Source organism: Dipodomys merriami, unplaced genomic scaffold (assembly GCF_024711535.1).
Source record: "Dipodomys merriami isolate MVZ:Mamm:240054 unplaced genomic scaffold, mDipMer1.0.p SCAF_1, whole genome shotgun sequence".
NCBI lineage: Eukaryota > Metazoa > Chordata > Mammalia > Rodentia > Heteromyidae > Dipodomys > Dipodomys merriami.
Window position 1 is genome coordinate 2,121,373 of NW_027202270.1, and position 24,358 is coordinate 2,145,730.

Sequence of the window (24,358 nt, forward strand, 5' to 3'; positions counted from 1 at the left end):
TCACTCCGTGGGGGGCTGTCCCGGCGTGGGGGCTGTCACTCCGTGGGGGGCTGTCACTCCGTGGGGGGCTGTCCCGGCGTGGGGGCTGTCACTCCGTGGGGGCTGTCCCGGCGTGGGGGCTGTCACTCCGTGGGGGGCTGTCACTCCGTGGGGGGCTGTCCCGGCGTGGGGGCTGTCACGGCGTGGGGGGCTGTCACTCCGTGGGGGGCTGTCACGGCATGGGGGCTGTCCCGGCGTGGGGCCTGTCCCGGCGTGGGAGGCAGTCATGGCGTGGAAGGACTGGCTTCCCCACTGCAGGCGCCCTCAGGACACCAGCCTCCACCCTGGAGCAGCCCGGAGGGATTGTTCCCTATATGTTCCTTGCAGAAAGACCCATGGAAAAGGCTTCCGGGCTGGGTGCATTGGTCAGTGGGATGTTAAACAAATGCACCCCAAATTCTCCAAACCCCGTTTCTGTTGAAGTGTTGGATGAACTTACTAGAGAGCAGTGGAGCAGCTGCCTGCACAACCCCCATTTCGGATATCGCAGGTCTGGGTTGGGTGATTGGATCCCCTGGGCTACTTTTCTTCCCCTCTGGTTAGGGAGAAAGGAAACCTGTGAGGGAGATTGAAGGTGAGGTATAGATGCAGCCACCGCAGGCCCTGAGACCAAGGACCACAGTCCCCAACAAGGAGGCCAGGGGTGGCCAATGGCCTGTGGCACACCAGACTAGACGGAGCAAGTCTCCGAACGGGAGTTAGCAAAGCACAGTGCCCAGGCCGCCTCACTGGGCAGGGCCACCTGGGTGCAGGCCCAGCAGCCGAGGCACGATGTCTGGGGAAGAGTGGGAAGCAGCTCACAGGGGTGCACCTGCTCACAACACTACTAGCCTGAGGGGCAGATGGCGCCTCTGAGGCCAAGCAGAGCAGGATGGGGGAGCCCGCCGGCTCCACTCCACACCAGCACTGAAGCCAGAAAACCACCCACATGTGCCTGGATGGGTGGATAGAGTTAGGTCTGCCCACACAGCGAGCGAGCACTCAGCCTCAGAAAGAAAGATACACCGTGCATGAACCTGGAGGACGCTGCCCTCCGTTAAATAAGCCAGGCACAAGAGTCACGCGTGCATGGTTGTACTGGGAGAAAAGTCAGACTGATGGAGGCAGAGTGGACGCCCAGGCCCAGAGTGGAGAGCAAGCACTTTAAACGGGAACACTTTCAGTTTAAGAAGATGAAGATGCTCGGGATGGTCAGTTATAGGCTGGTGCGTGTTGAGAATTCACTTAACACTATCACACTGTGCCTCAAACAGTTGTTTTGTTTTGTTTTTGCTGCTAGCCCTGGAGCTCCTTTTTGCCAGGCGTGCTTACACGGGCAGGGGTAGGCCATTCAGAGCAGAAAATCTCAACCTGAGCTGGAAGACACCTTCCAGAAGCCCAGGAGCAATGGCAGGGAAGACAGTGGATTCAAAACTGACTCCACCCCTGAATAAGGAGCAGCCAGTTAGCCCAGAACACCAGACTGCCATTTATACAACCCAGACCCACCCTCGGGACAGCTCCCTTCTTCCGGAGCCCAGCCTCCTCTTTTCCCCAGGGTGCAGCAGTCCGAGCTGTTCTGCCTTCCCCTTCTTACCACCAGAAATCTTGTTTCGGCCACTGAAACCCTTAAGGATTCCCTGCAGGCCTGCTCTGTGCTCCTTAGCTGAGTGCCCTCTCTCTCTCTCCCTCTCTCCCTCTCTGCCTCTGTCTGTCTCTCTGTCTCTCTTTCACACACACACACACACACACACACACACACACACACGCGCGCGCGCGCGCGCGCGCGCGCTCTCCCCTCCCTGCAGCATTCATCCAGCATACTAGGCACCCACCACCAGCCCCCTCAGCCAGCAGAGAGGGCCTGGGCTCCCAGCCACGCTCCACCCACACTTCTCCCGTGACACTTATCTCCCCATCCTGCCTCCCAGCTGCCAGAGAAGCGGACTATCTCCTGCACACAGTTCCCAAGCTCAGCTCTATCAGGACAGTGTTTGGCTTCTCCTACTGGAGCTTGCCTGAGACTTGTTATTGAGCAAGTAGATTGTGTCATTCGTCAAACCAGAACTGACAAACTGCCAGGTCGGGCCCTGGGCGCAGAAGCACAGAACAAGCAAAATGGGACACTTGCCCTGAGAACCTACAGAGATGTCGTGGGTTGAATGATGATGGATCTCAAAAACCAGGGATAAGCCCGCAGCCAACCCTCTGTAACCAGAGAATGCAAACTTCCCTGGAAAAGGGGTCTTTGCAAATGTAATTAAGATCTCAGGATGAAGCCATCCTGGGTTTAGGGTAGGATCTTGTTATGATTTGGTATTCAATGGCCCCAAAGGTGAATGTGTTGTAGATCCGGTGCTGAGCATGTAGCCGTGTAGACTGTTGGGAAGTGCAGCCTACTGAAAGTTAGATCAATGAGGCGGGGGGGGGGGGGGGGGGGCGGGAGGGAATGATGCCCTTGATGGGAGCTGCAGGCCCCTGGCCCCCTCCTTATTCTTCTAGTATACTTCCTGGCTAGGAGTTGTAGCTTTGCTCACATCATGTGTCACCTCTCAAAGGACTCAAAAGCTGTGACAGTCCACTCCTTGGCCTCGGTCCTGGATTGTCAAGGTCCTAGCTCAGCCACCGCTTTTCTGCAACAATCCACAATGGTCCAGGGAGCTTCACTCTTGATTTTCCTGCAGAGTTGTGCACCCAGGGAGCCCTAGAGTCGAACCTCCCACCAGGGCACTAAAGTGAGGAAGAGTTCCCCAAAAGACCCAGGAGAAAGGGGGCAAAGAAGACACACAGCACAAAATTCTTCTTAGCCGTGTTACTCAAGGACTCATTGTTTGGGGACTTTTAAGAATTCTTGCGTTTGGAAGTTATTTTCTTGCAGGCTGAAGCCAGAGAACAAAAGCCCTCAGGTGAGCTGTCATGGGAGTGGAGATTGCTACCTCTACCCAGGTGTCTCCAGCCCACCCTGGCTGCTACTTCCTGCAGAGGTCACTCTGGGGTCAGAACCACTGGCATGGCCCCCGGCAAGGAATCCAGGGAGGCTATTTCCAAAGCTGTAAAGTAGAATAACGATTAATAAATATCATTGTTGGTCGATGGGAACAACGCCGGCCTTCATTTCTTTATTTGCTGGCCCATTTGGTGAAGCACTTAAGCAGAGCCCAGGCCAACATACACACTTAACGGTTTTAATTACATCCTGTGAATTTATTTTTCCAGGGAGAAATATTTCTGGGGAAATGTCTATAAAAGCAACTTTAGCCGAGTGCGTGTGTGTGTGTGCGTGTGTGTGTGCGTGTGTGTGTGCGCGTGTGTGTGTGTGTGTATGTGCGTGCGTGCGTTTCCTATGGGAAACCTGTTTACTGACTTTACACTGACAGAGGACCCCAGCCCTGGCGGGGGCAGTGTGGAGGCTGATTGCCCGGCCTGCGGCCCGGTGTCTTTCTGGGAACTGCCCCACACTGCTCGCTCTGCGTTTCCACCCAGAAATTCTAAATTGCTCTTAGAAGACCAAAGTTGACTGGGGTTTTTTTTTCTGCTTTTAAACACTGGGAATTTTCTGTCACCTCTCCTGAGATTCTTTTAGTGCACTGGCAGTTCTTAGCAATGGGAAAGGGATATTTAACCTCATTTTTATAGTTCTAAGGGAAGGTACAACTTCAAACTCTTTTCCAGTGATGGAATTTGGGAAAAAGGTGTCTGTGGACCAAAGGCCTTGGCTCTGGTGGAGCAGAAGCCCACCCATCCCACCTTCTGCCTGGTCCTGTCTGGAGGTCACTTGGCTCTGGGGGTCTCCGGCATGCTATGGGATAGGTTGGGCTGCAGGAAGACTGGACTCCAGTCCTCTCTGCCCCCAAAGGCAAGAAGAGCTATAACAGTCCTTTTGCCATTGCAAGGCCCTGCCATGCATTTTCCATACCAGAACGGGGTAACCGCTCCCCATGGGAGTGCAGCCCTGCTCAGTGTGTACGTCCTCCTCTTGGTCTCGGGCAGTCCCCCTGTCCCCTACTGGACTGGGGCCCCGAGCCTCCCTCTTCCCAGGGCGCAGCCAAGGATGACCTCTTTCCAGACAGCCTGGCAGCTGAGTGGGCTGCTCCCCTACTCAGCAAAGCCCTGGCAATAGCATCACCAGCGCCTCCCTCACACCCCAAGTTCACAGCGGTGAAAATAGCACAAGTGTTGTGCATGGCCCTCGGGCCCTACTGGATCACCAACAGAATTCTGGCAGGTACCTGGGGCACTACCAGGGAGGACCAGGCTCCCCAGGAAGCCCAGGCCACCTGGGCCCCAGAAGCAGCGGCTAAGACCGGGCCAGCAGGCATTCTGGTCCCTGCCCTGTAGTCTGGGCTCAGGCACAGGGCCCGTGTTTTTGTTCTCATGGGAATATGTCTGTGGGAAGATGTGGAAGTAGAGAAGCAGCAAAGCTTCTGGACCCAATGGCAGTGATGTTCTCTAGGACACCCATTTTGTTTGCAGTCCCTCTTCCGAGCGCCCTGACTGGCCGCGGGTGGGGGCATAAAGCAGGTCTCCACTGCACTCACAGTGGGGTGGGCAGCCTCTGTTCAGATGCACCAGACTCAAGGCACCCGTAGGTCTTAGCCAGCCCAATGCCACATGTCATCTTCCCACTGCTCTTCCTGAGTCATGAAGCTCCATCTCACCTTCCACATACTGAGTCATTCTCAGCCTGTTTGCTGATTCTAGCAAGAAGGTAGAAGGTCCAAGGGGCAGGGCCACCTAAAACTTGGGATCTAGGTGTTTATGGTGAAGTCCTTCTTCTGATGATGAAGGGACAGGGGAAGCCCTGCAGAATGTCTGAGGCCCAGGCATCTTCTGCTTACTCCAGAGGTGGACCTGTGACCTCATCAGGCAGAGCCACCATCGTAGTTCTCATGCCCGGGGGAACCCATTGTCTCTTCACAGTGGCCGCTCAACAGGTTCAAATCAGCAGGGGACCACATTACCATTCAAACCCAGGAGCAGGGAGGGATGGTTTTGGCCAAGCCAGTAGAAAAGGCACAGATAAACGAGGCAAACCAGAACTGCGACCGCCCACCGGAGGGGTGATGACAGTACCTGTGTAGATCCACAGCCAAGGCTCACACTAGCACCTGGTGAGCAGTAAGCCCCCAAGCAAGTCAAACATAGCACTTACAGAAATACTGCGACTGTAAAATGAGCTGTTTGATGGTTTGTCATGACTAAGGATATTAAAATATTTGCTGAGACCAGAAGATGAAGGTAAGAGTGCAATGAGAAACAAGTTGGGCACTCTAAGTCCAATTAGGATCTTGCTGACTGTGGGCTGTGGGCAGACACCTTCCCGCTGTCCTGAGGGAGGTGGGCTCTGAAGCCCCTCCTGTCTCCATCACTTCTTCACAACGCTGTGATTCTTCCCTGGCCACCAGTGAGTAGCTGGACTAGCTTCTGAATTCCTTTTCCTTTTGGGAAAGAGCAATTTGCTTGGTCTAAGAATCCTATTATTGGGGCTGGAGATGTAGTTTAGTGACAGCCCCAATGTTTACAAAATCATCTTCTGGTCCAGGAAGGGATGTATAGTTCATGTGGTAGCAAATGCAAGGTTCTGAATTCAAAATTTTGGCAGAGAACTTTTTTTTAAAGCCCTTTAATTAATCTGTGTCTAGTGACTCAGAGCCCAGAAGCAGCAGATGCTGCTAACAGTGACCACCCTCTCCCTCCTTCCCTCCCCTGACACACTTGAGCTGGTTGAGCTGGTATTCCTTGGATACTGGCATACTCCAGCTTTGTTATGTCAGATTTGTGGGGACCAGGAACAAGATGATGGCTCTGCCCCTTTGGGTGCAGACAGACTTTCCAGAGTAAGACATACGCACAGTATGTGATTTAATCTCTGTCGATACAAGGCCCTGAACACATGACCTCATTTGTCTGAGGCCTCACTTCCAAGGTTTTCTTGGAGTCTCAGGAAGCTGGTGATTTGAGCTGCTGCTGTTAGACATCAACAGCCAGTGAAAGACAGAAGACAAATGTGGGCAGGGCAGGGCAGGACAGGACCGCAAACAAGCGGTCAGACTGCTGTGCAGTACTTGTCCACACACCTAAGCTAGGCTCCACCACACTCCAAACCCCAAACTGCACTCCTGTCAGGAAAGGCTGTCCCCCAGAGTTCAGTCACTATTCTTTCACAAAGCATGAATATCAAAGCAGAAAGCGTGCATTTCAGTCTTGAACTGGTTTTTTTCCAAAGGCTTACATATTTCCTTTGATCATAAATTAGTGCCAGCTGAATTTATAAATCAGATTCTTCAAGTGTGACTCCAGCATTCCTTGAAAACTTACAAACCACAGCAGAGGAAAATATTTTAAAATATCATATGTATATTTCCCTCAAAGGTATTAAATAAGATTAGGATTTGTCTATTACAAGTGCAGTAATAATCATATGTGGAGGCCTTCAAAATGATCTTAAAATTTCAAAATGTTTTCAAAGTTTTAAGAAATGGTCATCTGTCTTACAAACCTTCAGTCAGTATCAGAAAAGGATGTGTGTGGGGGGAGGGGAAGGCAGAATTGCAAATCATAATACAAATGAAAAGATGTCTCTCTGCACACATTTGAAAATTAAAAATTCAAAAGCTTATGGTCTGTTCCATGCATAAACTAAATTGCACAATCCAAACACTTTTAGAAAAAATAGCTGATTATTTTAATGACATATATAAAAGAAAAATAAACTTTATCATACAATTTAGTAGACTATTCATACAAAATTTTACTCCCATACAATGTATATAATTTTTTGCAACACAAAAATTCTATTTATAAATTGCAATTCATAAAGGACATTTATCAGAAGCGTCTGCACAGGGTTGTGGTAAAGTCATCCATAGAGCAGAGAAGAGACTTCCAATATAACTAAGGGCTGGTTAATAACCGCCGTTCTCCCCCCAAACAGATCCACAGAGCTTCACATGCTCTTGCGGAGGGAGAAGCCTGCACATTTAAGAATGGCACATCCAAACTGCCCAGCTTTGGAAGCCCCGTCACCACCTTACTAAGGATTCATTCTGCAAATGCACTAACAAAACGCAACCAAGCCATCTGTGCTGATCTGCAAAGAAACAAAACCTTCTCAGGCAATTATCTTAACATGGCCCCAGTCCACAGAATAAAGATGAAATTCAGAAACACAAGGATTAGAACCTAGATCCACATGTCTCTCAACAATGACACCCTTCATACAATAATGTAAAACCTGACAAGTATTTACAACAGTATTATATGTAAGTGAAAATTATATGTTTCACTAAAAAATACCATTTAATAAAAAGTAAGTTACATAAAACATGAATCAGATCATCCTTTTAGCTCCTTCTTATGTGGTTTCTCCTAAGTTCTGTGTCTCAGGTACACACATCTGTGCAAAAGGAAGAGGACCAAAGCCACTGTCTTCTACAGAACCCCTCCAGGGGCTCTGTCAGGAGCTGTCTGGAGACAGAACAGGCAGCTGCTGAAGAAAGCGAGGATGTGCTTACATGTCAGATGCTGCCCATCGTCAGTCTGCCAATGACAAGTGCTAGAAAGGCAAGCGTATGGTAACAGGGGCCAATGAGGTAACTACATATACAAGTAGATACAATTATAAAGGAAGGAGGGGAGAAGAACCCTGAACAGTTCTTATGTTCCTCATGAGGGTACAGGCTGAAATGAACCCTTTTCAAATGGAAAATCAAAGTAAAATGTAATAATTCTTAGGTCATATTCTATTTATAAAGTACCTATCAGAAAGCACACAGCCATTCTTCATTCTGTGCTGAGGTACAAAGTCCTTTCAGCAGACTGGAAACAAAGGGCTGCTATTTCCTTGCTGGGTGTACATCACTTACCTGCTGGCACAGTCTGGTACAGAGCTAAACGGGCTGCAGCAGAAACACAGACAAGAGGTTGCAAAAACCAGACTCACAAAAGCACTTTGAAGAGCTATTTATAACTAGCAAGTATTCCAGCTGGAAAGAGGTAAGAAAACAGTTTTAATTCACTTAATATGCCTTAGTTTTGAAGCTCTGGAACTTAGCTGGATGAGGAGTGGCACTGAGAACAGTCTGTTTTCTTAGTCTGTTTTCTTCGTCTGTTTTCTGAGCTAGAGGTCTAACTTCCTATCCTCCTCTGTACTCCTACACAGGGGTGACTTCTCCTTCACAAGCAAGTGTTCACCTTCGAGAGGTCAAATTGATGCTATAGACCATCTTCTGGATTTTCTCCTCATTCCTCAGGATGTTGGCCTTTACTGCACAGATCTTGTCCTGCTGGTCTTTAATCTGTTGCTCAAGCTCAGCCAGCTCGACCTTCAGGGGCTCCACGGCACAGTCTGTGATCCTGACAGGGAACAAAGGCAGCTCTCATCAGTGTCCTGACAGCTCTCTCTTGTGTCTTACGAAATAGAATACCCAAAGATGAGAAAAGTACAGGACTGATTGCATCCCAAGAAAAACCATAAAATACGCATTTCCGCCATGCTGATGTAAAGGCCAAAGCACTCACACCTGACCACGGCTATTTTGTGTTCCTACTGTCCCTGCCACATCCCCGTGCAAATGCCAATGCTAATGCCAACATGAGGCCCATGCTTTCCAGGATGGGTTTCAAGTCCCGAAATTATGTGAGAAACAGAGTTCCTAAAATGCAGTCACAGGGTCCCCATGATACCAAGGACCTAACCTGGACTGGGCCAGGGCTCCTCACCACCACCACAGGCTCCATGTGCAGTTGCTGAGCAACTCCTGGCTGCAAAGCTGTGACAGGTGACCTGTGGGCAAAGTGCTGGGCTAAATACTTAGGACCACCATGGAATACACTTGGGAAAGCTAAAGTCAAGATGAACTGTTTCCTCAAGCCTCTGGAAGCCAGAACACAGAACAAAGAAGAGTGGCAGGTCTAACTTTCAAAGCAATGAAGCAAAATCAAGATTTGTAAGGCCGAAATGACTGCGACAATACTTTCAATGTAGTAAAAGCTAACCAGTTACCACAAGAGAACAAACCCCAAAGAATTCCTGGTAGTTTTCTTACTTACTTCATGTTGAATATTTTAAACTATACACTAAAATTTTTAAGAGACATTTTGAGAATAAGCTGGCTAATAAAAGAATCTCTACATAATGTAGCTTTTTATTATATAGACTTATAGATGGATGCACTGAGTTAAATCATTTTCTTGAAAAAAAAAACCTTAATAGTTGATACAGTTACATGCTTCCTGGTTTACTAATTTTTTAACATAGGACAGCAAACCCTTCCCTAAAATAAACCTCACTTTTTAGTAATTATAGTTTTCTTAAAGTTGCAATTTTTAATGGGTTAACCAATTGTAATCAATCTTGGAGAATTATGACTTAAAAAAAAAAAAAGAAAGCTGTGTACCAGAGGCTCATGTATGTAATCCTAGCTATTCAGGATGCTGAGATCTGAGGATCAAGGTTCAAAGAGCTGTGGCTCAAGTGGTAGAGCGTTAGTCTTGAGCACAGAAGCTCAGGGACAGCACCCAGGCCCTGAGAACAAGTCCCAGGACCAATACACACACACACACACACACACACACACGTACATACTACCTGGAAAACAAGCCCCAGGACCAATACACACACACACACGCGCGCATGTACGTACTACCTGGAAAACAAGCCCCAGGACCAATACACACACACACACACACACACACACACACACACACACACATACACACACATGCACGCACTACCTGGAAAACAAGCCCCAGGACCAACACACACACACACACACACACACACACACACGCACGCACTACTGGAAAACAAGCCCCAGGACCAATACACACACACACACACACACACACACACACACACACACACACACACACACACACACACACACACACACACACACACACACACACACACAGGAAAACAAGCCCCAGGACCAATACACACACACACACACACACACACACACACACACACACACACTGCACGAATGCATGCACGCATGTACTACCTGGAAAACAACAACATCCAAACTGTAAGGTTCTTGGTTTTGTTGTTTTTTGTCAGTCATGGGGCTCAAACTCTGGGCCTGGGAGCTATCCTCAGCTCTTCAGTTCAGGCTAGAGCTCTACCACTTGAACCACAGTACCACTTCCAGTTTTCTGAGTAGTTTATTGGAGATAAGAGTTTCTCATGGGCTGGGAAGGTGGCTCAGTGGTAGAGTGCATGTCTTGCATGCCAGAGGCCCTGGGTTTGATTCCTCAGCACCACATAAGCAAAAAGAAAAAAGCCGGAAGTGGCGCTGTGGCTCAAGTGGTAGAGCGCTAGCCTTGAGCTGAAGAGCTGAGGGACAGCGCCCAGGTCCAGAGTTCAGGCCCCACGACTAGACCCCCCCCCCAAAAAAAAAGTTTCTCAGTATTCCTGCCCCAGCTGGCTTTGAACAGTGATCCTCAGATCTCAACCTCCTGAGTAGCTAAGATTACAGGCGTGAGCCACCAGCGCCTAGTGGTTTTTTGTATTTTTTAATGTTTAAGTGGAGTTTGTCTATGTGCAGAAACTCCCTTGTCTTTTCTGATTGCTATAAAGAAATCTTTGCTGTGTTAAATGAAGAAAAACCAATTCTCCTTGAGGGAGGAGGTGAAGCTTGAGAGGCAGTGATTTGGAGGGAGATTTCTCTGGACAGATTACAGCCCCTAATGTCCTCTAATCTGCCCACACACACCTCTGCTCCTTCTGCAATGTCCCCTTCTTCCACCTCCGCTCCATCTGCAGTGTCCCCATTCCCCACCCCTGCTCCTTCTGAAGCCCCACCCCTGCCCCAGCGGCTGCTCCTCCTCCAGGCCGCCCCCACCTCTGCTCCTTCTGTAGGGCCTCAGCATGCTGCTTGTTCTCGCTGCGCCACAGCTGCAGCTCATTCTGCATGGCATCCACGTCCTCCTGGATGTAGTCCATGATCTTGCCCAGGGGAAGGGCACTTTTGCATAGGGTCTGGATAGACATGCGCAGCTTCTCTATCTCCTTAGAAACAATGTCTTTCTCCTTCTTCCACGCAGATTCAAAGACAAGCGATTTCTCCTGCAGTTGGGAAAACCAGAAAGAGCGAGAAGCATCCTCAACTCTAAGGCAGGGCAGGCTTGCTAGGCACCCGGCTGCAGGGCCAGTCAGAAGGCATGGGATGGAACCCAGCTGGCTAGTGACACAGAGAGAGCAACACCACCTGGCAGGGGAGGTGTGAGGTGCTCCGTGCCAGGGGAGCACACAAGTGTGAGGGGCCAGTCCTGCATCTCTGTGTCCCAAATGACTCCTCCTCACTAAGGAAGGAAGAAAGTAATTGTCACAGGTGACTTAGCCTGAAGACTTGTGTGCATGTGACTTGGCACACGCATGCACGCACATGCACACACACACACACACACAGAGGCAGAGTAAGGTCTCTTCAAACTCTTCTTGCAGACATCTCTGAATTTCAAGCTTTGATGTGGATTGGTCAGCATCAATAAGCAAGTCAGCTTAGGAGACCTTTCCTGGAAAACGGATGCTCTTCAGAAACCCCTGGACCTCCCTGAGCCAGAGTTTAGACTGGTTCTGGGGGCCTTGCTGCTCCACTCACAGGAAAAGCTGCCATGAATCAACTCGATATAATTGCCTGTATTGCTTCTCAAACTTGCTCACAATGTAGGCTCGTGGGGGACTAGGTCTAGATCTGTTGTGGACATTACAGGCTTTCCTAAGTATATGTTGCTGAAAATGAAACGAACTAATAACTTACCTATTAGGATCCTCGTTCCACCAATTACCAACTTGGGCAAGTAAAAGGAAAGCCATAGCATAATGGTGGCATACAGAAAATATTTAAGTAAATAGTAAATGAGACTAGAAATAAAAGGTAAAATGAATTCACTCACGCCCTAATGAATGAGTTCAGTAAGACAACAGGATGGAAGACAAACATGAACATCAACTGTGTTTCAATGTAAGAGAAATAATCAAGTATAAATCAAAAAGAACACAGCCAGAAGTTGTATATGAAAGACTTCACTTGAAAGCAGACTTCAGATGAAAGAAATTCAATGAGATGACCTACATAAATGGAAAGATGGCCTAAATAAATGGAAAGATATATCATCTTCATGGACAGGAAATTCAATATAGTAAAGATGTCAATTCTTCCCAAACGAATATACAAGTTAAGTTTAACCAACTCCTACAATTCCAGCCAAATTTTCTGAATAGCTAAGATTATTCTAAGATTTATACAAAAGGCAAAAGAACCAAACTAGGCTTAATAAAGATAAGAGTGAGATCAGCCTACTCAGTTTCAAGCCTTTTTATATAGCTACCACAGAGACTAACAGAGACTAAGGAATATTTATAGATTGGTACAGAAGACCAGGAAATCCAAAAACAGACACCCATATAAATACTCCAAATAGTTCTTTGAAAGAAAGCATAGAAAGAAATTAAATAGCAGTGGAACTACTAGATATCCATAAGGGAAAAAAAGAATCTTGGACTAATATTATACTTTAACCCAAAATGGATTATGGATGTAAATAAAAAGATTTAAAACTATAAAACTTTTGAGAAAAAAACATAAGGATAAAGGGAGCTAGAACTGGGTAAAGAGTTCTTAGACCACCAATAGCATACCTCATAAAAGGAAATAATAATAAACTATTTTACCAACATCCAATATTTATGTATGGATATCTATATATCTAAATCTCCATATATCTACAACATATAAACTTTCCAAGTACCACAGCAAGTAAACAAACTAATCAGAAAACAGGCAGTAAACAGACATTTCTGTTAGGAGAACTTGCAGATGGTCACCAAACACATCAAATATGATCCAAAGCATTAGCTACTAGGGAAATGCAAATCCAAGCCACCATGTGACCTTACTACATAGCTACCATTATGCTTCAAATAAAAATCGGGGACATCAACTTCTAGTGGAAAAACTGGTTCTGGTTCAGTTATAATTGCTACTGGGGGTGGGGGGGGGGAGGCAGTTTCTTTAAACAACAACAACAACTAAATGTGCGCCTAGCAGTGTTGTGATGCTCATGTGTCCGATGCCTGATCAATGTTTGAGTGGGGGCTGCATTGTGAAGGCTCTGACTTATCAATGGGTTAAACCACTGATGCATTTACAGCAGAATGGACTGTTAGGTATTGGGGCCTGCTTGGAAGAAGTAGGTCCCTGGGAGATGCCTTATAAGGGTACATCTTGTCTTTGGGCCTTCTTCTCTGTCTCTCTGCTTCCCAGCCACCACGAGGTGAGAGCTCTGCACCACCCACCATCTCCACATGATGCTCTGCCTCACCACAGGATTGCTCATAGCACTGGAGCCAGCTAACAATGGACTAAAGCCTCTGAGACCACGATCCCAAGACAAACTCCTCTCTTTAAGTAATTTTCCTCAGGCACTTTATTACAGTGAGGGAGAATGGGCAAATATACATACAAGCCATCAGTTATACTCTAGACATTGGCTCAAAGAGATGCAAAGTTATATTCACACAAAAATCCTATACAGAATGTATACAGATAGTATTTTCAGTAGTCAAAGGCTAGAAACCACTCAGATGTCTTAACTGGATTAAATAAATTGTGTACATCTACCCCATGAAAAAGCAACCAGCAATGACTGAACTGTTGGGACCCACGACAACCTGGACAAATCTCAGCGAATTTTGCTAAGTAAAAATGTGAGACCTGAAAGTCACAAGCTATAGGCTCCCTTTCCTTAAACATGTTTGAAAAAACTAGAGAACAGATGGGTGGTGGCCAGGGCTTAGAGGAAGAAGAAAAGGATGATGAGGTTACAAAGTGCATTAGATAGATCTCTCTCTCTCTCAGATCTCTCTCCTCTTTCCTCTCCTTTCCTCTCCTCTCCTCCTCCCCTCTCATCATGGGGCTTGAACTAGGGCCTGGGCATTTTTGTGCTCAAGGCTAGTGCTCTACCACTTTGAACCACAGGTCCACTTCCAGTTTTTAGGTGGTTAATTGGAGATAAGAGTCTCATGGCCTTTCCTGCCCAGACTGGCTCCAAATCATGATCCTCAGATCTCAGCCCCCTGAGTAGCTAGGATTACAGGCGTGACCCACCAGCACTTGGCACAAGACAGATCTTACCAGGTTAACACAGTTGTTCTGATGGCAAACCACACTCTTACACAATGAGACCCAAGGGGAGGTGGGGACAGACCACACAGTGTATCTCTAGTGCTTCTTCCAAACGCAGAAGAATCTACAGTTAACTCAAAATAAAATAACTGCTGCAACTAGGAGGCAAGAGCCACCCAAGTGCCTTTGAAGTAAAATGTCAGACAACTAGAAGGAATTCGATGCAGTAATAAACTACTTTCCAAGGAAGAAGACATACTGTCTTCAGCATACACAACTTGCTACATCTCTCAATAATTTCTAGGAAAAGTGTGAAGTCCTACTGCAGCCATCCACTGTGACTATCAAGCAGCTCTGTGCACTGGCCTCATGCTCACTCAACAGAAGACTGTGTGGCTATAACTGAGGGTGGGAAAATAAGATGCATAGGTGCCAAATGAAGTCTGGAGTTACAATGTGGACACCGATGTGAACGTAACCTGGCCGCACTCCTTCCTATTTCTGATGGCTAGTCAAACTCCTTCTCACTTCTGTATCACATAATCAGCAGAATTTGGAATGCTAGGCTGAAAGGTTTTAACGTTAAGGTATTAAAATTGAAAATAGGACACGCTTGGGAAGGATTATGATATCAGGGAGACTTATTAATCTAAAAGACACTGGGACACACTGCTGGAAAGCATTACAAGTCTGGCAAGTGTCAAGCTCTGACTTAAATCAACAATCAGGTGGAGGTGGCTAACTCCACCAGGGACGATGCTGTAGAAAGCCCACCTTGATGACAGGCTGATTCATACACAGCTCGTGCAGAAACAGCAGCTACTCCCCAGATAAACACAACCTTGTTTTAAAGACTTAATACATCTAGTAAAATGTGAGAATCCACACCACACTTGCCACACAGGAATTCATTATATGAAATATTATGTTTTAGAAGCAGAGTGTAAAACTGCTGAAAGTCTCCCATTATACAAAATACCACCTAAATAAGCCTGGCAGGCGGTGGCAAGCACGGAACAAGCAGTGAGGGTCTTGCAACTTAGGAACCTGGCGCCAGCCCCGCCCTTTTACAACACCCCCTCCTTGGAAGCTTGAGACTTGGCTGCTGCACCTCAGTTCCTCACAATAAAGTGGAAATAATAATATTTATCCTGCAGGTAAGACTCAGTGGGCTGACAATCAGATGAGTGCCTCACACACTTCAACAGATGTCACCTACTATGGTAAATGGATTTCCAAAAGCAAAGACGGCCCAGCCCACGCACAGGAAACATGGCACTGAGCTGAACACTACAAAGAGCCTGGAGTACTTTGGTGCCTACTAAAAATCAGTTCATAGATACGGTCAACCCAACCTAGCAAGCTATTCTGCCCAGCTTTAACTGGATCAGTTATTTTATTAAAAGCAATTTACCAGCCAAATTCTAATGGCTCACACCAGTAATCCTAGCTACTCACGAGGCTGAGATCTGAGGATCACAGTTCAAAGCCTGGGCAGGGAAGTCCCTGAGACTCTTAGCTCCAAAACATTTCTCAAAAATAGCTGGATGGGGCTGGGAAGGTGAATCAGTGGTAGAGGCTTGCCTTGCATGCATGAGGCCCTGTGTTCGATTCCTCAGCACCACATAAGCAGAAAAAAAAGCCGGAAGTGGCATTGTGGCTCAAGTGGTAGAGCACTAGCCTTGAGCTGAAGAGCTGAGGGACAGCGCCCAGGTCCAGAGTTAAGGCCCCATGACTGGACCCAAAAAAAACAAATTTTTAAAAAAAGGGCTGGGATGTAGCTCAGTGGCAAAGCACTTGCCTAGCAAGTGCAACGTCCTGGGTTTGATCCCCAGTACCAAAAAAGAAAAGACAAAAAAATACAGTTAAAAAAAAATAGCTGGAAGCAGAGCTGTGGCACAAGTGGTAAAGTACTAGCCTTGAGCAAAGCAGCTCAGGAACAGCATTCAGGCCCTGAGTTCAAGCCCCAGGATTGGTGTGTGTGCGTGTGTGCGCACACACACACACACACACACACACACACAGCAATTTACCTGTGGCCCTTGTGTGGCAGTAACACTCCTGCAATCCCAGCTATATAGGAGGTAAAGGTGGAAGGATAATGATTGGACAAGGCCAGACCAGGAAAAAAAAAATTTAACTGAGACCCTATTCTCAAGCACAGTAGTACACACCTGAGTGCATTCCTACTTGAGAGGTGGTAATAGAATTATGGTCCCCAATGCTGGCCCATGTAAAGGCCAGATTCTATCTGAAAAAATAAACTAAAGCAAAGAGGGATGAAGCCATAGCTCAGAGTGTAGAGCACTTGCCTAGTAGTCACAAGGTCTTGAATTCAAGCCCCAGTTCTGCCAAAGTCTTTTTTTTAACTTTTCTAACTGACACGTTCCCTTCCCCATTTACCTTAAAAAAAAAAAATACGACTCCAGCTATGAAATTAATCCCTTTCTTACAGAGGCATTTGCAGTCCTAAGCCAAAAGCACAGAGGCTGTGAACTCCACAGAATTGCACCTATCACTGCTTCTTGACATCACTGCCACAGGGCCATTTCTATAGGTCACACAGACAGCGGTGGCAACCGGTGTGTTCCATGGAGGAAGGCAGATTCTTCTTTCCTTTCTTCCTTCCTTTCTTTCTTTCTTTCTTTCTTTCTTTCTTTCTTTCTTTCTTTCTTTCTTTCTTTCCTTTCTTCCTTTCTTTCCTCCCCCTCCTCCCTCTTCTTTTTCTTCTTCTTTTCTTCTTCTTCTCCTTCTCCTTCTCTTCCTCCCTTTCCCCCTCCCCTCTCCCCCTCCCCCTCCTTCTCCTCCTCCTGTGGGCTGCAGACTATTTACTCAGCTGCTTTCTAGAAGGAAGGACCCTGGTAAAGTACTCTGGCATCTGTCTGACCACTTCACACATATCATTATGTATCATGCACACTACATACACACAGTCACATTCCACACACCCCCTTCTCTCTTAAAAATGCTTCCAAGATTTTTCCAGGTGAAGTGACTTACTTCTGAAACCTAATATTATATATCATTCATATTATTCACATTCTGCATTTGTTTATAATGACTTTAAATTTATGATTATTTAGTAAGCCCCATAAATAAAAATTGTCAACCTTAGAGATCATTTCTTTAAATTTCAACCGTGGTGCTTCAAGAGAAGAAATTCCTAGTTAAAAATAATGTTCTCAAGCAGGAACTGGTGACTCTCACCTGTAATCCTAGATATTCAGGAGGCTGAGATCTAAGGATCTCGGTCCACAGCCATTCCAGGCAGGAGAGTCCATGAAACTCTCAACTCTAATTAACCACAAAGAGCTGAAAGTAGAGCTATGGCTTCAGTGGTAGAACACTAGCCTTGAGCACAAAAGTTCAAGGACAGCGCCAGGCCCAGCAAAATAAAATACAATGAAATAAAATACAATGAAATAATAATGTTCTTGGGGCTGGGAAGGTGGCTCAGTGGTAGAGCACTTGCCTTGTATGCCTGAGGCCCTGGGTTTGGTTCCTCAGACCACATAAGCAAAAAAAGAAAAAAGCCGGAAGTGGCGCTGTGGCTCAAGTGGTAGAGCGCTAGCCTTGAGCTGAAGAGCTGAGGGACAGCGCCTAGGCCCAGAGCTCAGGCCCCACGACCGGACCAAAAAAAAAAAAATGTTCTAGATATAAGGCCCCTGGGTCTTGCCAGAGGCTCTGAGGAGTGGGACACAGCGCCACAGAGGGCCGGGCAAATGCCTCCTACAAGCTGGTGGCTGCCTACTGCCTGCTCTGCTGCTGCGTCTGGCTGGAGAGCCACACTCTAGAAATGGAACAAAAGCATGGTTGATCCACAGGGGACAGACAGAAGGTAGATAATCAAAGAATTAAACAACATACTCTCCCACGCCCTCAGGACTGGTTTCTATGTAGCCTGTGAAAAGTTCATTTCCTTCCTACACAGAGGAAGAAAAAGTTCAGATCACCAGATAATTACTATGAGTCATATTCATGCCCAAGTACTCCACAGCCAAATGTCCTGGTAAGCCACACGCTCACTGCTAAGGGAGGCCAAGTGAGATCCCTTGACAGTTAAATAAAGTAGCCCCTCAGTACAATTTAATGCCCATATGAAAAGTGCGTAAGACACAAACTAGGGAGTTTAACAAAATAAAGGGACCCTGGCAGCAATCACCTGGTCAGGAAGGTACTGCCAGTGCCTCAGAACCCTGCTGTGCCCCTTCCTGGCTCCCACCACAAGCCCTCCATGTGCTGGCGGCAGCAGGCCTGCTGCTTGGCCTGGTGAATCACAGCCTGCCTCCTTTGCCAACGCTACCAGCCATGCCACATGGATTTTGCTTGCTGCACTGTGGACACTAACTACAAGAACAAAATACCACAATTTTCTCATCTAGCCCACGGTATGAAAATTTGGATTTTTTTTTTCATATACAGAATCTAACCTTGAATATCTGGCCTGAGTCCCAGTCCCCAGGGGTAGGTGTGCTGCAGGAAGGGCGTGGCTGGGCACAGGTAAAGGCTCCCAATTCCACCACAGAATGCCCAATGGCTTCGTCTAAATGGCTTAGCAATTTACATCAGATCTTTTCCATAAATGCATATTCTATGTCTATGTATGTCCTGTCTGCAATTTGACAACCAGGTCTTAACTACCGGCCCGTCAGTGAGCAGCACAACACAGAGGGAACCGCTGCCATGGGGACATTTCCAGGTGACAGACAACTGCTCACCACAGCAAGCGTGCAGACGGTGAGCTCACAGGATGCTGTGAGGAGCTGGGGAGGATGAGAGTGACTGCCCAGTCTTGGGTCACCCCAGGGTGGTGTCCTACATTTGTGACTCGCCATCAACAACATCTCAGATAAGACAGCTCTGTGCCTCGGTTTCCTAACTGACTTACCAAGTGGGGATAACACCTGTTTAAGAGAACCACAGGACAATAAAGTAACACACACATATACCCCCAGGAGATGGTAAAATGCTACCCTAAAATACAACCCAAACAGGGCTTCTGACCTCCTCCTTTTTCTCTAAAATCAGGAGGTATGCCTCCCATAAGGAAGGGGTTTTCTTTCCCCGAAGAAAAGTTCTCAACACCAGGGCTGAGAGAAACCTGAATAAATACTCCTCTTTCAAAATAACATTTATTTTCTTTTATCCCCATACCTTATACTTGTCCAGAACTGCCTCTGTCTGTCTGTCTAAGTATGCAGGAATTAAGCCCTAACTGCTCCTTGGGGGTCTTCCACGCTTTCCATGTATATGCAAAAACATCTGGCGTTTTTCTACTATTCATCTGTCCTATGTGAATGTCAGTAGGAGAGGAAGATAGCTTTATTCATGCTATTTCTATCTATTAAATATAAGAAAATACATATGCAAAAACACATATGCTTGTGTGCTTTTTTTTTTTTTTTTTGCTAACAGTTAAAGTTTAGTTGACTTACTCAGTGGCCAATTGCCATCATCACAGGAGGAGGCTGCTAGCTCTTCCTTTTCAGGATCAACATTTGTCTTTTTGTTCTAGCTGGAACCTACAGAGTAAGGTGTAAATAATCCAGTCTTGCTTGCTCCTGAATCTCATGGACTTTCTCCAGCCAACCACTGCTGCCTGTGACCTACCCATCTCCAGTAGCTGTGACCCACGACTACTTGTCACCCACTACTTCTGATCCACTGCTATCCTATGATGCAGGCTACTTGATATAGGCATTGCCTCCTCTCCTCTCCCTCTCCTCCCATCTCCCCCTTCCTCTCCTTCCCTTCCCTTCTTTCCTCTCCCCTCCCCTCTCCCTTTGCCTCTCTCTCCCTTTCTCTCTTCTCCTCGCCTCCCACCAAGTAAATGCTTCACCAGCCATAGTTTACTACAAAATTTTAGTCATAATGGATTTTGATACAAGTCTTTTATGAGCCATTATTTTTAAGAGGAAGTGCACCAACTGTTGGTTTTATTTGGGTCAATAATAGTTTCTTGCTTAAGAGCCAGGGAAGTACCAACATTTAAAGGAACCCACACAGGTGTAAACTTCTAGACAGAAATGGAAGCACTTTCTGCATATGGCAGCAAAAATAATAAAACTATACTGAAGACACAGTATTTTACCTCATAGGGAAGGGAGCCTTTAATCCTATCATGCATTCCATTTCCCTACTATTACATTGTAAAAAATGGATGTCTTATAGAAAGCCAGTCAGACCAGGCAAAAAAGTTAGCAAGACCTCCTACCCCCATGCAATAAAAGAAGTTAGGTGTGGTACATGCTTCTAATCCCCGCTACATGGAAGGTCTAAGTAAGACGATCACACAGCCATGCTATGTCGGGCAAAAAGAGAGACTTTATCTCAGGGTTGAAGCTAAGTGGTACAGCACCTACCTGTTAAGTGCATGACTCAGAATTCAAACCGCAATACCACTGAATAAATAGCTATTAGGTGCTTTACATGGCTGGCAGGCAGACCTTTCTCTTATGCCTGGCTGCTGAGCTGTCAGCCAAGCAGCCTCTTCTTAGCAGTTTGGCTTTTTCAACACTTTAAATCACTCTGAACAAACTGTGCTCCGACGGGAAGGACGGAGACCTCAGTGGAGACCTTGCTCCAGCCACAACCGCTCCCGCAACTTACAGGAGCACTGCAAGCCTCCACTTCTAGAAGGACAAGCCCCTTGTGTTCTCAGCCATCCTGCCACTCTGCAGCGACTCCCACTTAGGCAAGCGGAAGAGAGCCTGCCAGGGACTCAGTCAGGGCTTGTGGGTGAGCCTTGTGTAAGGCTGGTAGTTGGTGAAACTGGAAGCCATATGACTATAATTGGTGGAGTTACAGTCTCTTTGAAAGATCAAGTTATAACAGAGGTGCCTGGATAGCATAACAAGTTTAACAAAAAGAAACCAGATGCAAAAGAGACATTGTCCTTTGTCCCTCCCTGACCCCTTCTAGTTTCCTTAGCCTTCTCATGACCCTGGGAGATTTGCAGAAGGGACCTAATTAGGAATTAATAATAGAAGTGTTGTGGCACCTGACCAATCAAAAATGGGGCAACCAATCAGAGCACAGCCTGGGGCATAAGAACCCAATACCCAGCCATACAAGAAAGCAGGACGGAAGACACAGATACGAGAACAATCTCAGACAGAGAGACTAGTAGCTTTCATGCAAGATACTCCTCATCAGAATAAAGTTCTTTGCATCCACTTCACTCACTGAATTTCTCAGATAGCTGCAGCAGCTGGTAGTGGAGATGCAGCAACACTGGCAGGCAACACCCACCACTGAGATGCAACACTGAGCCAGCGCTGACTTCTACCAGGAGGCAACCTTAGTGATCTCTGCTGTCTGTGGAGGCAGACACCAAGGGGCCGGGACACCAAAGGGGCCATGTGAGCTCTGTCCACCACAAGCGACAGCAGAAAATCCCATATTACCAGCATGCCATAGTCGTTCTTCTGTACACATAAGCAGGGGGTATGCCACTCTTTCCTGTTGGTCTGAAAGACTTTTTCCTATATACTATTCACACCCCAGCCCTGTGTTACAACAATGGTGTTTTCTTGCCTATTTGTAGGTTGTTTTTTTGTTTTGTTTTGCAATTGAGGGTCTTGAACTCTGGGCCTGAGCACTGTCCATCAGCTCTTCAGCTCAAGGCTAGCACTGTACCATTTGAGCCACAGCGCCACTTCCAGTTTTCTGGTGGTTAACTGGAGATAAGAGTCCCATGGACTTTCCTGCTCAGGCTGGTTTTGAACCACAATCCTCAGATCTGAGTCCTGAGTAGCTAGAATTATAGGTATGAGCCACCACCGCCCAGCAATATTTGTGTGTGTGTGTGTGTGTGTGTGTGTGTGTGTGTGTGTGTTTAATCACAGGTAGAGTGGCCACACAAACAAGAGCACCTGGGGCTTTAGTCCAGATTCTTCCTACCTCTTCACCCCTCACCCCAGCAGCAGCAGCAGCAAGATAGTGGCTGAAAAGATCGCAACAGGCTGAGAACAGAAACTGGATTGCTGAGAAGACAATCAAAGCCAAGAGCTGCAAGCCCCCGCTGTAGAAGAATTCTTGAGAGAAACCAAGGCAGACAGCTACTGCACTGCAAATCCTCAAAGCCCAGAGCAATAAGCCTCTGACCCAAGTCAGCTTTACGTCTCTAGCTTTGAACATTTGGAATACTAATCCTCTATTTACGGACTATACCCTAAGTGTTTGGTTTGAAAGCCCAGAGCTTACCTTGACCAGAGCACCTAGAGCTAGAAGAGTCTGGCTTTTAAGCTGACACCCATGGCTCAGGAAACTGAGATCGAGGATCATAGTTCAGAGCCAGCTGTGTTAAGACAAAAATCCCAGGCAGGCAAATTCTCAAGACTTGAATCTTCAATTAAAACTAGTAAAAACCTAGAACTGGAGGTGTGGCGTGAGCTGTGGGAGCATGAGGCCTTCTGTTCCAGCCCCAATACTAGCATACAAACACAGACAAACTCTGGATTTCAAAGCCTGGGTTACAATCCCACCCGATAACCCCCGGCACCCAAGGACTCAGGCTGCCAGCACTAAAGGGAGTTGCCACTTGCCTATTCCTCCATTTCCACGCAAGAGTGGGAAACTTTTTTTCTGCCAAGAGCCATTTGGATATTTGTAACATGATCTATGGGCCGTATAAAATGATCAGCACACATTTATAGTCCATGGCCCAGATATTCCTCACCTCTAGAATAGAGCAAATGACCCTCCATGAGCCCTCTACCCACAGTCTGTGAGCACACACCCCTGTCCCTTCCTGGGGACAATTTCAGGGTCCTAGAGGCTTAGCCCTTTCCATGTATACTGACTCCTCTACAGACTTCTCTGTGCTTCTACAGAGTCCATGATTTTTCATAGTCAATTTCCAATTGTTCTGGTTCCTATCAGCTGATTTACCTGTGCCTAAAACACTCAACATATTACAGCATGGTCTGAATGCCAACATCCACCGTATTTGGTGACTCAACTGGCAGCCACAGCGTGGAAAGAGTACTGATGGATTCAGGATCAACATTAACTTGTCAGGCCACAAGTGACTAAAACCTAGCCATCAGGCATAGATACTTAACTTCATTGGACAGTCATAATAAACAGATATTGACTTATTCAACTTGGAAATATCTGTGAGGATACAACTACATTTTTATACTCAAATTCTCTCAAGTCAAAAATGAGTATTCAAGTTTTTTTGCAGGTAATACTTTATTGCTATCATGAACTTGTCTACAAACAACTCATCTACTTTCTCACAAGTACCTTCATTAAGTTCACATAAAGCAGAATATTTTGATGGCTCCAGACCTTTCTTTGGTCTAAATATATCTTTGGTCTATAATATACCCATAGTCTAAATTGTTGTAAGTGGTATGCTTGGCATCTAATTTTTACAGGATAATGTAATGGTGATCATTTTAGACCCAAAACTTAAGACCTTCAGGCCTCACAGTTAAAGATATATTCAAAAGCTACGACTCAGGAAGATAAAACTATCACCTTATTTCCTTAAAAAGAAAAAACACTACCAATGTTGCCCTTTAGAAAAGTGTGGTTAACAAATACAGGGGGGTGAATTTGATCAAAGTACATTATGTGCATATATGGAAATATCACAATGTACAATTAATATATGCTAAAAAGTATTCTTTTTCCTCTTCTCCCTCCCCTCTTGCCTTTTCCTGTGGTACTGGGAATTGAACACAAGACCCGGAAGCTCCACTTTCAGCAGAGATAAGAGTCTCACAGACTTTCCAGTTCAGCCTGGTTTTGAACCGTGATCCTCAAACGCAGTCCCTTGCGTAGCTAGGATTAACTGGCGATGTAACTTAAACCAACAGCTTCTCCTCTACCCTTCATGACTAAAATTGATTTCAATGGTTCCCAATTTAGCTAAATCTTTTCAGTGAGTAAATATAAAAAGCATATGTCCTCTTTTATGTCCTTCACAGACATTTCAATGAAAACAGTATTCTTATTTTAAAAATACTAGAACCACAAATTGGGTATAGAACAGTATTTTTCTAACAGGGTTAAGCATTTGTAATGAAATTGCGCCACCTACCCAGCAAAGTAATAATTAGAATCAATGCAGATCACTAAAAACGAGAGTTAAGAATAAAATTCCTCTCCTATAGGAGTTTAGCTAAATAGTATTAGCTGTACACTATCTATGTCTGTGCTCATGGTAAGAACCTGGTATCCACCAAGAGGCATTT

At 46.3% G+C, this 24,358-nt stretch overlaps 1 protein-coding gene across 11 annotated transcripts in view; it reads right to left on the minus strand.

Moving 5' to 3' along the window:
• Positions 1–6,679: 6,679 nt before the first annotated feature.
• Traf3ip1 (TRAF3 interacting protein 1) overlaps positions 6,680–24,358 on the minus strand; it is a 62,917-nt gene continuing 45,238 nt past the window's right edge. For all 11 annotated transcript variants that reach the window (XM_070005356.1, XM_070004843.1, XM_070005075.1 and 8 more), the window contains 2 exons: positions 10,866–11,089; positions 6,680–8,373 (listed from right to left, as the gene is read on the minus strand). In XM_070005356.1, the coding sequence (XP_069861457.1) occupies positions 8,208–8,373; positions 10,866–11,089 (390 nt within the window). In that variant the 3' untranslated portion in view covers positions 6,680–8,207. The remainder of the gene's footprint in view (positions 8,374–10,865; positions 11,090–24,358) is intronic.